The following is a 13424-nucleotide window of genomic DNA, read 5'->3' as shown; positions in this document are numbered from 1 at the left end:
CATCCAGGTGCGGCCCCGGCGGGGTCTCCCGGTGACTGGCGGGAGCGGCCCGGCGGACCCGGGGCCCTCTCCTGCCGGCACCACCCGCGTTGTGCTGCGGCTGAGCCCGGGCAAGCGCGGCGTTCGCAATCTCTACCTCTGCTCTTACCCTTTGGATCCAGGCTTTGCATTGGTCATCCTCAACATTTTTAATAGTTTAGGAATGTGTGTGTGTGTGCGTGTGAGAGACAGAGAGAGAATGCAGTAATTTGCTACTTAATTTTGTGCCATGATAAAGTTCTGTAGCTCATTGGGTGGCTAAGGGAGGGCTGGCAGGATCCAGGATGCTACTGTCCCTCTTTATGCTGTAAATAATCATTTTATATGTAAATAATCCTTTAATAATCCTTACCGAAAATGTCTCATGGATCTTCGGCTTTGTTGCTACTTTGTCTGTGATACCGTGTCTCTAAATATACCAAGATCATCATATATGATGCTGAAAAGAATTGTTTCCTGGTGTGTCGTGTTGGTTAAACTCTTTAGTGCTATGTGGCTTGCTCACTAGTTTTTTTAGAGTTGGCAGTGGCTTTTGAAAGTCTGTGTTTGCTTGTTTTGTGCAAATACTGTCAGGGTTATAAGTATTTAAAGATCCAGTAAAGTCTTACTTGATTTGGGGGCAGGGGAATTTTAGATTTTAACAGTAAAATCTTGAGGGAAATATAATTTGAAATTTTTCCTTCTTCAAAAACTTGAATAAAAAATCGTTAGTGAGCAGTTTCAGCTTTCCAGTGAAATGCTTGTTACGCAGGCTGTTGCTGGAGTTACAGAGTCTGTACGGCGGAAAACCTTGGAGTGCAGCCAAAAACACTAACAAAATTGCTGTTGTATCTTACATCTTCTCTACAACAGATATGAGAGTATTTCAGTACAAATCTGATGAACCAGCCTGCTTTACTGCAGGGTGTGCTTTTCGGTAGTTGGTGGGTTTCTTTTTAAATCTTCCCAGGAGTGGAGTGGTATTTACCCTTCACTTTGCAAATGTTGGTGCCTGGTCTACAGAGTAGACTGTGAATGTCATCCTGTTGCAGTGTTTGGTGCATAGCTCAAAGAAGTTCAAAAGCATTGTCTTTTGTGACTGTGACAAAGACAGAGCCAATGCTGTTGATTACAGTTAGGAGTCACTAAGGTTGGAAAAGACTTCTGAGATCATCAAGTCTGGCCTTCAGCTGGGACAGATGTAAACAGTTGTAGCTCTCATATGCAGATACCATGATAGAGTTACAACATTATGGCAGTATCCTGTTTGTATAGCTATTTTGCCAGTGTAATTTATGCACAATTTCTCTTTTTCTTTGCATTGTTCTCACAGAAGTTGATTATTCAGCATATCCAAAGATGAAGAGGAAACTTGCAGCAGCTGGGACATTGAGGCTTAGTCCTAATGAAGAAGCCATGTTTCTGAAAGAAGAATATGAAAGAAGAAGAAAACTAAGGTTGCAACAGGTATGCCTGTATTTTTCCATGTGTTCTATTTCATTTGATGATGTAACAAATAATTTAGGGAAAGTAACTGAAAAGATTATTTCCTATAAGTTAAAATTCAAGGTAATAGTATTGTAGAATGGTGGAAATTTTTATGTTGGAAAAGACCTTGGAGATCTTCATGTCCAGCTATTAATCCAGCACTGCTGAGTCCACTGCTAAATCATGTCCTTAAGTGCCACATCTGCATGTCTTTTGAACTTTTTAAGGGGTGGTGACTCAACCACTTCCCTGGGCAGTTTGTTCCAGTGCTTGACAACCTTTTCTGTAAAAAAAAAAAGCCTAAAATACAAAGTGGAAAAACCAGGTTTACTACGTTTTTGGTATAGTTGTTGATTTTTTTTTTAAATCTTGAATTGTAGTAGGAGCCTTTCGTAGATTATTGTGTTGTATTTTTGGAGGGAAGGATATTCCAGGCAGTGTCTGTGGTTTGTCACTTGTATGTGATTTTTTGGACTTTAACCAAGGTGTTTAATTAGGATTAAATTCTTTATTTTATATATTAATTTTGGAAAAAGGTAACAACAACTTGAAAGTATTTTCTGGACAGATTGTGAATGGAGTAGTAGATGAGATGGAAGGAGGGTACACTGTGTTGTGGAAAGTCTTGCTGCAAAAAGTATTACGCTTTTCATGAATTGCTGATAAATGTAAATGCTATTTCTACAGGTCAGAGAGCAGCAGAAGTATATCTCCTACCAGATAAGGCAGAAGGTAAAGCAGAGGAGAGAAGAACAACTGCATCAGTTAGAGGAGGCATTGAGAGCTGAATGGCAGAAGGCACAGGATGAGAAGATGAAAGCTCTGGAAGAACTGTATCTATCAAGCTTAAGAGCGATTGGGGAGGGTCACCGACAGGCCAAGGAAAACGTAAGTGAGCTTGATATGATTGTGTCATGGTTTCATCCCAGCCAGCAGCCAAGCACCAGGCAGCTGCTTGCTCACTCCCTCACCAGTGAGATCTGGGAGAGAATCAGAAGGGTAAAAGCCAGAAAACTTATGGGTTGAGATATAGACAGTTCAATAGGGAAAGCAAAAGCCACACACAGAACAAAGCAAAATGAGGAATTCATTCATATCTTCCCATGAGCAGGCAGGTGTTCAGCTGTCTCCAGGACAGCAGGGACCCATCATGTGTAATGGTTACTTGAGGAGCACAAACACCATCACTCCAAACATCTCCCCCTTCCTCCTTCGTCCCCCCCTTTATGTACTGAGCATGCTGTCAGATGGTCTGGAATATCCCTTTGGTGAGCTGGGATCACCTGTCCTGGCTGTGCCTCCTCCCAGTCTCCCACATATCCCCCACTCTCACCAGTGTGGCAGCACAAAGAGTAGAAAAGGCCTTGGTTCTGTGTGAGCCCTGCTCAGCAATAACAAAAACATTTCTATATTATCAACCCTGTGTTCAGCACAGATCCAAAGCACAGCCTCATACCAGCTGCTGTGAAGAAAGTAATTTCTCTTCCAGCCAATACCAGCATATATTGTAAGAGACAATTTCAATGTTTTAGAAATACCAGAATTGCTGTTTGGTTGGTTTTTCCTTTGACATTCCTGATTTCGAAGTCCTGATACCTAAATAGACAACTTTTTAAGCATGGAAGCTTTTTAGAAGTGGTTATGTACTTTTTTGCAGGTATCTTCCCAAAAGATAGGCCTTGACAAGAGAGACTATCTGTGACGGCTTTTGCTGGGCAGACTTTAAAAATACTTTGATTGTATTAGCTTGTATGATCATGTATGTTTGTACTTGGCTAAACTGTGCATAATGACTCTGTATCTCAATTATGCCAGTAATACAGTAATTTTTTCTACACCATGGATCTTTTCTATGGTTAAGAAAATCCACTTAACTTTTTTTGCCCTTCAGTGCTCCAGTGACATGAAAAGCCTTGGTAAGGGCTTCAGAGGCCTTTGACTGCACTGCAAACGGGTGTCACTTTTTAATTCTGCACCTATAAACTGGTTTCACTTTCTTTAAAATCCTGTAACTTGTGTAGGCTCTGCTTCAGAGATCATTGAGATTGCTGGGTAGAATTTTTCTATAGGTTTGACTCTGAATCAGGTTTACAGAAATTATCCAAAGACTTCTTACATGGATTTTGCAAAGTAGCTTACTTGCTGAATTAGTCAGGATCTTTAAACCCTAGTAAAATAGCATTATGCTTTTTCCGTTTATCCATGTCTTTTCTTATAAAGTCCTTTCCAATGCTAGGATGGGTGAGTTAGCAAAAAACTCTGGAACCAGTGTTACAGGAACAGAGAAATAATAGTAAATGTCTCTGTTGATGACTGAAGGGTAGTAACATGCTTCTTCTACACAGTTTAGTCTGCATTTGCTACAGGATGTTTAAATAACTGTTTTTAGTTATCTTTTTCATCAAACTAATCTAGAAGAAGCTAGGATTTCTACATCAATACTTGGTTAAATTGGCTGAGGGATGTGGCAGGTTCACTGCTGTTGTTGGCGGAGAAGAAGAAAATAAAGATAGCAGAGAAGGAAAAGTTATTAGAGTATTTAAACCTTAATACAGTAGAAGGTAGTTTTGTGGTTGTGCTTCTTACCAGCAGTATCTAATTTGAAATATCATACTGTATGAGATGTGAGTAAAATTCTGTATTAAGTGATCACAATATTTTAATGTTAAAGGAACCTGACTTAGAAGCTCTGGCAAAGCAAGCAGAGGAAAGGAAACAAAGAGCAGAGATGAGACATAGAAAAGCTCTGATAGAGCAGAAGCATCAAAAAGAAAAATTACTTCGTGAGCAAGCCAGGTATGCAATAGTTATTTTGTTTTATTAAGAATGAACTTTACAGTGTCACCAGGCAAAAGGCAAAAATGTTGATGCTTCTTGCTTGGAGCTTTTTCAATCTTGAAATTTTATGGGTTAGAGAATTAATGCTCATGGACAAAGCTTGTGGCTTTTCATAAAAACTGAATCTTTAAAACCAAGACAAGAATATCAAATATTCAAGCTGGCCGTAGAGATTCTCCAGGAGCTCAGTGACATATGAAATGAAATGTTGTCAGGCCAGTTCCTGATGGAGAGTTAACCACCTGGAAAAAGGACCTAGTGCATTTGTCATGGTCTTCCTTCTTAGGTTTTTTTTTTATTAAGCAGATTGGACCAAAATTGAGCTGGTATGGAATATGGTCTGTGTCCTCTTGGGCATAGTTGTGCTTGAGTAGGGCTAAGACCTGTAAATTAAGCAGTTAACTGTATCTACACTCAAGCAGTTCAAGTGTGTTGAAGTGCACAATGCTTTCTGGAAACTTAGGTCAGAAGCAGAGATTTTGCATTGCTTTTGGGATGCTTGTATATATGAATGTTTTTGCATAACTTGAAGAAGGTAATTTTTAATGCTGCCTTCCGGCCCAAGTTCTGTTGTCTTTTTAATATGCTTCTCCATCCCTGTAGCCCAGCCATTCAGTGCAGGTACTTAGGAATCTGATTTCAGGTTTACCTTTTATTTTGCACTGTTTTCTCACTGTTGCTTGACTAATTTTCCATCTCTCTTCTCTTTTGTGGTTTGTTTTGTTTTTGTCCCCCAAGACGAGCAGATGCACGTAAACGTGCTCTGGAAGTGGAAAGACAAAGAGCAGCCAAAGTTGCAAGCCTGCCACCTCCTCCACCACGTCCTTTTGAGGTATGTATCTGTTATACCACAGTGATCACAATTTCAGGGGTACAATATATATTTATTGGTCTGACTTCTTGCAACAGGACATCCAGAGTTGGTATTTGCATATATAAGGAGAGTGGTTCAGCAAAAACCAAGAGAATGAATTCATTAGATATTAGCAGGTTTCTTGTTACTAAGCTTGGGTGCTTTATTGATCTCTTGTTATATGTGAACTTTATTTTTTGCAATCAGACTCTTATTTCTGTAGTTAATCTGTCTTTTTGAACCTTCATCATATCTCATTTTCATTTAGTAGCCCCAGAGATATGAGACTTTACAATGATCTCAGCTTGTACATTACATGCCTCGTCAGCCTGCTGTCATACTGGTGTAGTTAGCAGCACTTTGTTTAGTTCTGAAATAAAGAGAATTCTGTCTTTTTAACTGTGGGGCAGCTTTGTTGTTGGTTTTGGTTTTTTTCTCCCTTCAGTTTCTTTTTCTTGTAGGGGGTACTAAATAAAGAGGAAGCTCTTTAATTTTGATAGGAAACCATCACCCAAGTCTGTTGGGGAGGCTGCAGCCTTTTGAGGTGTGGCTTTTTACCCCATTCACACTGCTTTGGTTTCACAGAGCTGGTGCATACATGTAGAATTTCCTGTAGGATTGCAGATCTAAACTGCAGAAAGAACACTACATGCATTTTTACTTTGGAGTTAACTAACAGAGCTTCATGAATGCAGAATTTAAATTGCCTCATGTGGTGTTGTGCCCTTTTAGACCTTTGGGTTCAAGGATATTCAAACTACTGACGATAAAATAAAGGGTTGAGGTATACTAGCCCCTCTCAGAGCCAGTGAAGCTTTCAAAACTTTTCCCAGCTACATCCCAGCACATTATGTACAGGTTAGAGTGCAGGATGATAAGGGTTTGGTGTTGTATCTGGAAAAAACTGAGTAAGGTTTGACCCTCCCAGTTTTAAGAATGATTAGAAGGAGTACCCATGGCCTTTCATTAGTACAAGTTTCTCTCTACATCCTTTTGTTGGTTGCCAAAAGGTTTTCATCTTGTATAAGCTGGGTATGAGTGAAGATTAAACAAGTGTTGTAAGGGAGTGGTAAAGTTTGGGGTTATTTCTGGTGAAGTATATGCTGTATTGAAATTTAGTACATCTGGAATAAGGTCCTGTGTGGTACAGTTGAGGTAAATTCACACACCCTTTCACACTGCTCTTGCCCTCTACGTTGTGCCACAGGTGTGTCTGGTGTAGAGTAGGTGAAGTCTTTATCAGTCCAAACTTTACTCTTTATTTCCTGGGCTTCAGGTGCTTCTGTTGCTCAGTTTGGCATTGCTGGGAAAGCAGTGAGATGCTGTGGCTTTGATTTGTAGTAACTCTTGCAGTTTAGAATGGGTCTTATGTCAAATTTTATTTAACCCTTCCCCATAGATAGTCACTGCAGTTAACCTCCATAATAGCTAAAATTACCCTTAATATGTAATACTTTTATCTAGCAACATCAATAATGCATCTTCCTTTCCATTTTATAAACACAGAATTTTCTCCTCATTCTTTAGTGTTTTGTCACCAGAGGAAGCAAGAAGGCTTTGTTTCAGGTTTCTCCAGGTTCTGGTGAAACCAGAATTGCATATACAATTGTGTTGGATGTTATGTCTGGGTCAGTCCTCTATTTAAGTATTATTCCTCTCCAAAAATTAATGCATTTCCATCCATTAACAAATGTCCTTTACTTGCTTTTTTAACAAATGTGATTTGTAACTTGTTTTAGCAGCGTTTCCAAACATCTGGATTTTCTACAGTATGTGGTTTTGTTTCTGTTACGAAGTTCATGTTGTGATAATGGCAGATCGAAACAGTAATTTTGCAGACATGTTGAATTTTGGTCGAGGAAAAGAGACTGCTCTATTTCAGTATATAGCACAGTGTGTCAATTTGTTCCATTTAAAGACTATCTGATTTAAAGCCTTTTTTCTAGTTTTCCTATCTGTATAGATTTTAATCCTTTTGTTGTAGACCTGTGCCTGGGAGGGCAAAGGGTTAAGAATAAAGTTATTTTCTTCAAAGAGTTATTGGGTGCCATGTACTTCATGGGGGAAAATGTTAAGTAAATGAAAGAGATTTTTATTCCTGTTTCTGCTTCAAGAGAGAGAAAACAAAAGATATTGGCTGTCATTTGGGGGAAGGTAAGTATAGGGCTTCGTCTTGCAAATGTGTTACTCAAAAGGCACTGAATTTAAATTGTTTAACTTTAAATCCTGTGAATTACAGGGTCATCTGAGTAAGTGCTTGTTTTTTGAATGTTTGCATAAGAAGCTTATTAAATGCAACTATAATCATAATCTGATGCTCTGTCGCAATAACAATTGACTATAATTTCACAAAAAGGAGCTCTAGGGCATTGTTGTTCATGGCATGATTACTTAGACTATAAGAAACATTCTCTAAAGATACTGCTATTATTGTGATTTTACCCAGTTAGCAAAGTATTTTTACTCTGATGTCATAGCCTATTTTGGTTCGCAGAATTATGGGTTTTAGAAGTTGAGGCCATATTTAGTTAGACCAAATAAAAAGTTACTTAATTGAAGTTAAACTGTAAAGACCATCTTATTGAAAAATGTTGCAGAGTTCTTGGAAATGTATGTTTTTCTTACATGATCTATTAGATTTTTATGGAATGGAAAAAAAACCTAAAAGGAATTACTATATTCTGCTTGAGTACTCATAGCATTTGTAGAGCTGGGGTCATGAGTTTTTTGTTGGGATTTTTGTCCCATTTCATGATACTTTGCTGCTCCAGTTTTGCCAGATTTTAGTATAGAATTACTTGCTTTTTGATGGAAGGAAAAAAAAAAGGGGGAGGAGTTAGAAAACCATGATAGAACTGTGATATTTTTTTCAGCCTAAATTGCTTTTGACACTAATTGAAAAATTGCAGTCTCCAACATAATTCCCACATCTTCTCAGCTTTTGAATAAAATTTTGGAGGTTTGATTGATTACATGTAATTAATAATTATTTGTTACTGGTTTGTTAATTTAAAATTTTTTAAATAATTCCGAAGATATGTTTAATTGTACATTCTGAAAGTAACCCAGTATGGGACAAGCACTGGTAATCTGTACACTCAATTTAATGAGGTTTAGACCTGGGACTTGTCTGTTTTTATAGCTATAATCAGTACCTGCAAGTGTTGATCTGTTACAATTACTATGATTTTTATTGATTAAGAAATTCAGCATATTGTTTAAGGACCATAAAATAAGTTCCTGAAGTTCTGTTGGTAAGGCCAAAAGTAGTTTTACTGGTTTTGGGTCACTTACGACAAGAAGGACATTGAGGGGCTGGAGTGTGTCCAGAGAAGAGCAACAGAGCTTGGGAAGGGTCTTAAGCACAAAGCTGATGAGGAGTGGTTGAGGGAGCTGGGGGTGCTTAGCCTGGGGAAAAGGAGTCTCAGGGGGAACCTTGTCACTCCCCACAGGTGCCTGAAAGGAGATTGTAACCAGGCGAGGGTTGGTCTCTTCACCCAGGTAACAAGTCATAGGACAGGAGGAAATAGCCTCAGGTTGCACCAAGGGAAGTTTAGACTGGATATTAGGAAAAAATTCTTCACTGTCTTGTCAAGCACTGGAACTGACTGCTTGGGGGAGTGGTGGAGTTGCCATTCCTGGAGATATCTAAAGGATGTGAGTTGGGGCACTCAGGAACATGATTTGGACGTGGCAGTGCTGAGTTAATGGCTGGACATGAAGGTTTTTTTCTGATATAAATGATTCTATGATTCTTTGATTATCATTTAAAGACTTTACTTTCTACAGTCTTCATAAAAAAGTAATAGACATTCCTGAAATTTTGTATGCCTCATTTTATGTAGAGATAAGTTCAAGGTATTCCTGAGACTTAATGCTGCTCTTTGTCTGTGTGCATTTCTTTATGGCCGTGTAAGTTTTAGAGCACTCAAGCTATGAATCTTTACAGTTTAGTTAATGTGGATAAGCACACCTTTTAGGAGAAGGTTGAGGGAAGAGGAAGCTGAGAGAAAATTAGTGGAGGAGATGTTAAGTACAAAGAGGGGTCCTACAGGATATTCAGTGACCCAACCTGGCTACTTTGCTAATGAGAACATGAGGCTAAGCCAAAGGAGAGCGAGGGTGTGATGCCTTATTGTTCACACTTTCAGAAAAGAGTTGAAAAAACCCCACAGCAACTTAGCATTCTATGAATAGACACTTTTCAGTGAAGTTACAGAAAATGCTCTTTTCTCTAGTCAACTAATAAATTGGACATAATGGCTCTGAGTTTCCTAAAGCAAGTCTGTATTTGACAAGTGTTGCTTTGCTGTTGGGTATAATTATTTTGTGGGTCTGTGGCTGCCCTGCTCTGAGGTGAATGTGACAGCTGTTGTAAGTGGGATTTGTATTAATGCATTAAACTCAAGTGCTTTTAAATTAGTGCTTTTGAAACATGACACTGATGAGCATCAATTTCTGTGCAGGGGTTTGCCCAAGATGCTCTCCGTTATTAAAGCCCTCTAGATCTGCCTTGTGCTGATGTGGTTTATTAATTATTACATGTATATAAGGTTTTAAACACTATTTGCAGGACAGAATTTGGTGGGGTGGGTTTCTTTTAATAATAATTTGGTTATACAGATCACTTCTGTTTAGTTGTTGCTTGGATGGAGATACTGTTCTGTGATACAGCTGTAATTGTACTTTTCTTCCTAGAGTTTTGAAGTGAAAAAGATCCTTGCAGTGAAGCCCTGTGGTGCTGGCAACTTTTCTGTTACACGTTACCATATTGCTGAAGCTTTGGTGGACAGAGAAGTGGATGGAGAGCAGGTGATTAACTCCAACTGTTTGTGCTACAGTCTTATATATGTGTTTCTTTACATTGAATTCATTGTCTGGGTATCAGCTGATGGATTTTCTAGAAGCTGTTTTAAGATACAAACTTGTATAAAGCAGCTTACAGTACTTACTAAAGAGAATCTCAGATGGGCTGCCTTGTGAAGCCTGTTACGTGCTCAGTCACTTAGGGGATCACACCTGGCAGTCCCTTGTGAGCAGGCTTTTACTGGAAGGTAAGATCACAAGACTGGTATAATGCTCAAGCACCCGAACTGGAAGACTTGTGGCTCATGCTGAATTGATAGCTGCAGTTGACCTGCTTTTCTCTCTTCCCCTCTTTTTAGCAATGTACTCCCAGACTTGCCTTGCATTCGGCTTGCTTATTTGGAATGACTTTCTTTTTCTTAAGTATATTTTTATTTTAGTAAGATTTTTCTTCCTTGAAAATAGCAGATTGTTTCTGGTTTCCCAAATGAGATGGAAGTCAGAGATTTTTTCCTGTCACAGACCTATTTTATGAAAAATCCTTTCGCTAGGATTTTTTCTCCCGAGAAGCTGGGAGGCCTCAGAAAAGAAATGTAAACAACAATTATCTGCTGCTGTGGAATGCAGCAGGTACATCTTTGATTGGTCTCCTGTGGTTGTTTTTAATTAATGGCCAATCACAGTCCAGCTGTCTCAGTCTCTCTGATCAGTCACAAGATTTTGTTATCATTCTTTTACTTTCCTTTCCTTGCTAGCCTTCTGATGAAATCCTTTCTTCTATTCTTTTAGTATAGTTTTAATATAATATATATCATAAAATAATAAATCAGCCTTCTGAAACAGGGAGTTAAGATTCTTGTCTCTTCCCTTGTCCTGGGACCCCTGCAAACACCACCACATTTTCCCCCTTGTTTAAAACAAACCCATGAGGATTGAAGTTCCCAATCTTTAATGTTGACCATATAATTCATTTTACCATGTATTGTAGAAAAAATAACCACTCTGTGATTACAAATTATATAAATTACTGTCTCTGGTACAGCTTGAAACTGGAACACTTTGTCGCCTAAACTTATAAAATACATAACAATGAATTTTTTTTCCAAAGGTAAAAAATTATTGTGGTCCTGCTTGCACAATAAACATTCAAGGATGTTCATATGGCATTGTATGTCTTTTTTAAGTGCTTTTGCTGCAGAATTATTCATTTATTTATTGTTATGTATGCTTTAAACTATCACACAACTTTGTGAACTAAACTACTGATTGATTGCCAGCCAGATGCTCATTTAGCTGCTGAAGAAGAAGGGAGACGTTTGGAGGAGCTACACAGGGAGGCAGAGAGGGAAAGAAGAAAGCAGCTTGAAAAGGCACATATTAGAGGAAGTCATGCCTTGAAGAAGATCCAGTTGGCCAAGGTAGGCAAAGCAGTTATGCCTGTTTTTAATGTCAGTACAACCACTCTTAAGTAAGTTGTAGGTAGGTGATTAATAAAGGAATTATGCTTACAGGAGGGAAATTCATTGTCTAAATAAAGTTTGCAGAATGTCTTTGCAAAAAAAAAAGTCAAAATCTGTTTGCTTGTTTTGGCATCTAGAAGGAGTGACAATGAAAGAACATCCTCTTAATTTTTGTTATCTGAATGTTTAACCAGCTACTAACCAATAGATAATAGTCAAGCAAAACTTTTTTAATAGGTAATGAGTTCTGCTTTTCCACATTAGCTTTAGTTGGAGTTGGTGATTCTGTACAGCTTCCTTTAAGAAATAAAAATTAAACTACTGAGAAAAGGCTTTCTACTGAGATCCACGCTCAAAAAAATTTTGGTGGTCTGATAGCTTCACATGCATTTTTGTTGGCTAGAAAAAGAAAAGCTTGCTTTTATCAGCTAGGATATGATTGGCCCTGAATGAATAACCAAACTAAAATGGGGATTTCTGGAAATATTACTAGTGCTTCGGAAATTACGAGAAAAAAAATCCCAACAAACTTCTTTTTTTTTTAAGGAGCTCTCGCATATACTCAGTGTGCCAAAGAGTATTTAGTTTGCATCTTAAAAAGTAGCAACTGATGAATTATATACTAGCAAAAGTCACTTGGCAAAAGAAATACTTGTTTACCTTATAAAACAGGAAGTTTAATTATCTCGAGGAAAGTTGGCCTGCAGGTGTGGAGTCTGATCTTTTATTTAACATCAGATCTTGTAGATAGTATTGATGACTCCTGTGTCTAAAGGGCTGATACAGCCTTCTGAGGCAGCACTTTCTCCCTAGAATAACATTAACTTTGAACATTAACAAACATCATGGTAACCAAATGGAAGCATTTTGTATCAGTCTTGATATGTGGCTGTCTGAATGTGAACATTGAAGGTTTATGTTATCCCTTCTTTATTTTTGAAGGACAGGGAAAGATTCCTGGAAGAACTGGAGCAAATGCATGCTCGGGATCGGATGCGCAGGAGACAGGTTGTCGCACAGATGCCACCTCAGCTTTCAGTGCCACCATGCAAACGCATGGAAATAAAAGAAGAATGGCAGAGAGAACTGGAGTCTGCATTTGAAGAAATGTGCAGTGAAGACAGGAGTAAGTTCTTTTTGGAGGTTGCTGAACTTGGTACCCAGTAAAGGAGAGGCTGCTGCAGCTGCCTCTTCCCAGGTGCAGCTGGTAGCGAGGCAGTGTGTGTATTCATAGTTGGCACGCACACAAACAGCCTTCCAGGGCACATCTATACAGCTGGCTGTGCAGGCCAGCAGGAAAAACAGCACTCTCATTAAGTACAAACAGCACAAATGGCCTCCTTCTGTTTACTGCTCTGGCTGATCAACATGAAGCCCTTTTGTGGGATATATGTCTGTAATGTGGTATGGATCCCTCCGGCAGTTGGTCTTAGACATTCAGTCTATCCAGGAGCTGTCCCTGTATCCCAGGTCTCTATCTGCTACACTACAGATCCTCCTCAGGTCTTAGACACCCAGTCTAGTGTCCAGGGATTCATGCTGTAGCCTGGGGCCTTAGAATTACCTCTCATACTCATGTATGCACTCAAATGCACATATGCTCAAATATGTGCTGTGGCTCACTTGGTGAATAGCTTTAGACACTTGCTCTTACCTGGCAGCTGGCCCTTGATCCTTAGTCTTCCCAGTTCTGGCTGCTGGGCATGTGAGCCCCCCAAGATCTGCTGCTCCACTCCAGTTGTTACTGCACAGACCCAACTGGGCATGTGAGCGTATGCACAGACCTGCACATCCTATGGATTCCTGTGGGAGCTGATCTTATATACTCGTCTACCCAGTAGCTGACCCTGGATCCTCTTGTAGTCTTGGACATGCACACTCATGTGCTGGCAGGTTTCTTAGGATCCTTTTCTGTCCTCTGTAGCTGGCTTGAATGCTTGGCTCTCCTGATTCCTCTGCTA

General features: G+C 39.2%; 1 protein-coding gene across 1 annotated transcript in view; it reads left to right on the top strand.

The window, feature by feature from the left end:
• Window positions 1-160: 160 nt before the first annotated feature.
• Window positions 161-13424, top strand: part of CEP295 (centrosomal protein 295) — a 43024-nt gene continuing 29760 nt past the window's right edge. Inside the window, exons 1-8 of the mRNA XM_031065996.1 lie at window positions 161-172; window positions 1352-1485; window positions 2194-2394; window positions 4178-4302; window positions 5083-5176; window positions 9896-10009; window positions 11281-11421; window positions 12406-12589. Of these exons, the coding sequence (XP_030921856.1) occupies window positions 1378-1485; window positions 2194-2394; window positions 4178-4302; window positions 5083-5176; window positions 9896-10009; window positions 11281-11421; window positions 12406-12589 (967 nt within the window). The 5' untranslated portion in view covers window positions 161-172; window positions 1352-1377. The remainder of the gene's footprint in view (window positions 173-1351; window positions 1486-2193; window positions 2395-4177; window positions 4303-5082; window positions 5177-9895; window positions 10010-11280; window positions 11422-12405; window positions 12590-13424) is intronic.

Source organism: Geospiza fortis, unplaced genomic scaffold, assembly GCF_000277835.1.
Source record: "Geospiza fortis unplaced genomic scaffold, GeoFor_1.0 scaffold16, whole genome shotgun sequence".
NCBI classification, from domain to species: domain Eukaryota; kingdom Metazoa; phylum Chordata; class Aves; order Passeriformes; family Thraupidae; genus Geospiza; species Geospiza fortis.
Note: the sequence above shows the minus strand (reverse complement) of the source record. Positions and strands in the feature narration are given on the sequence as shown.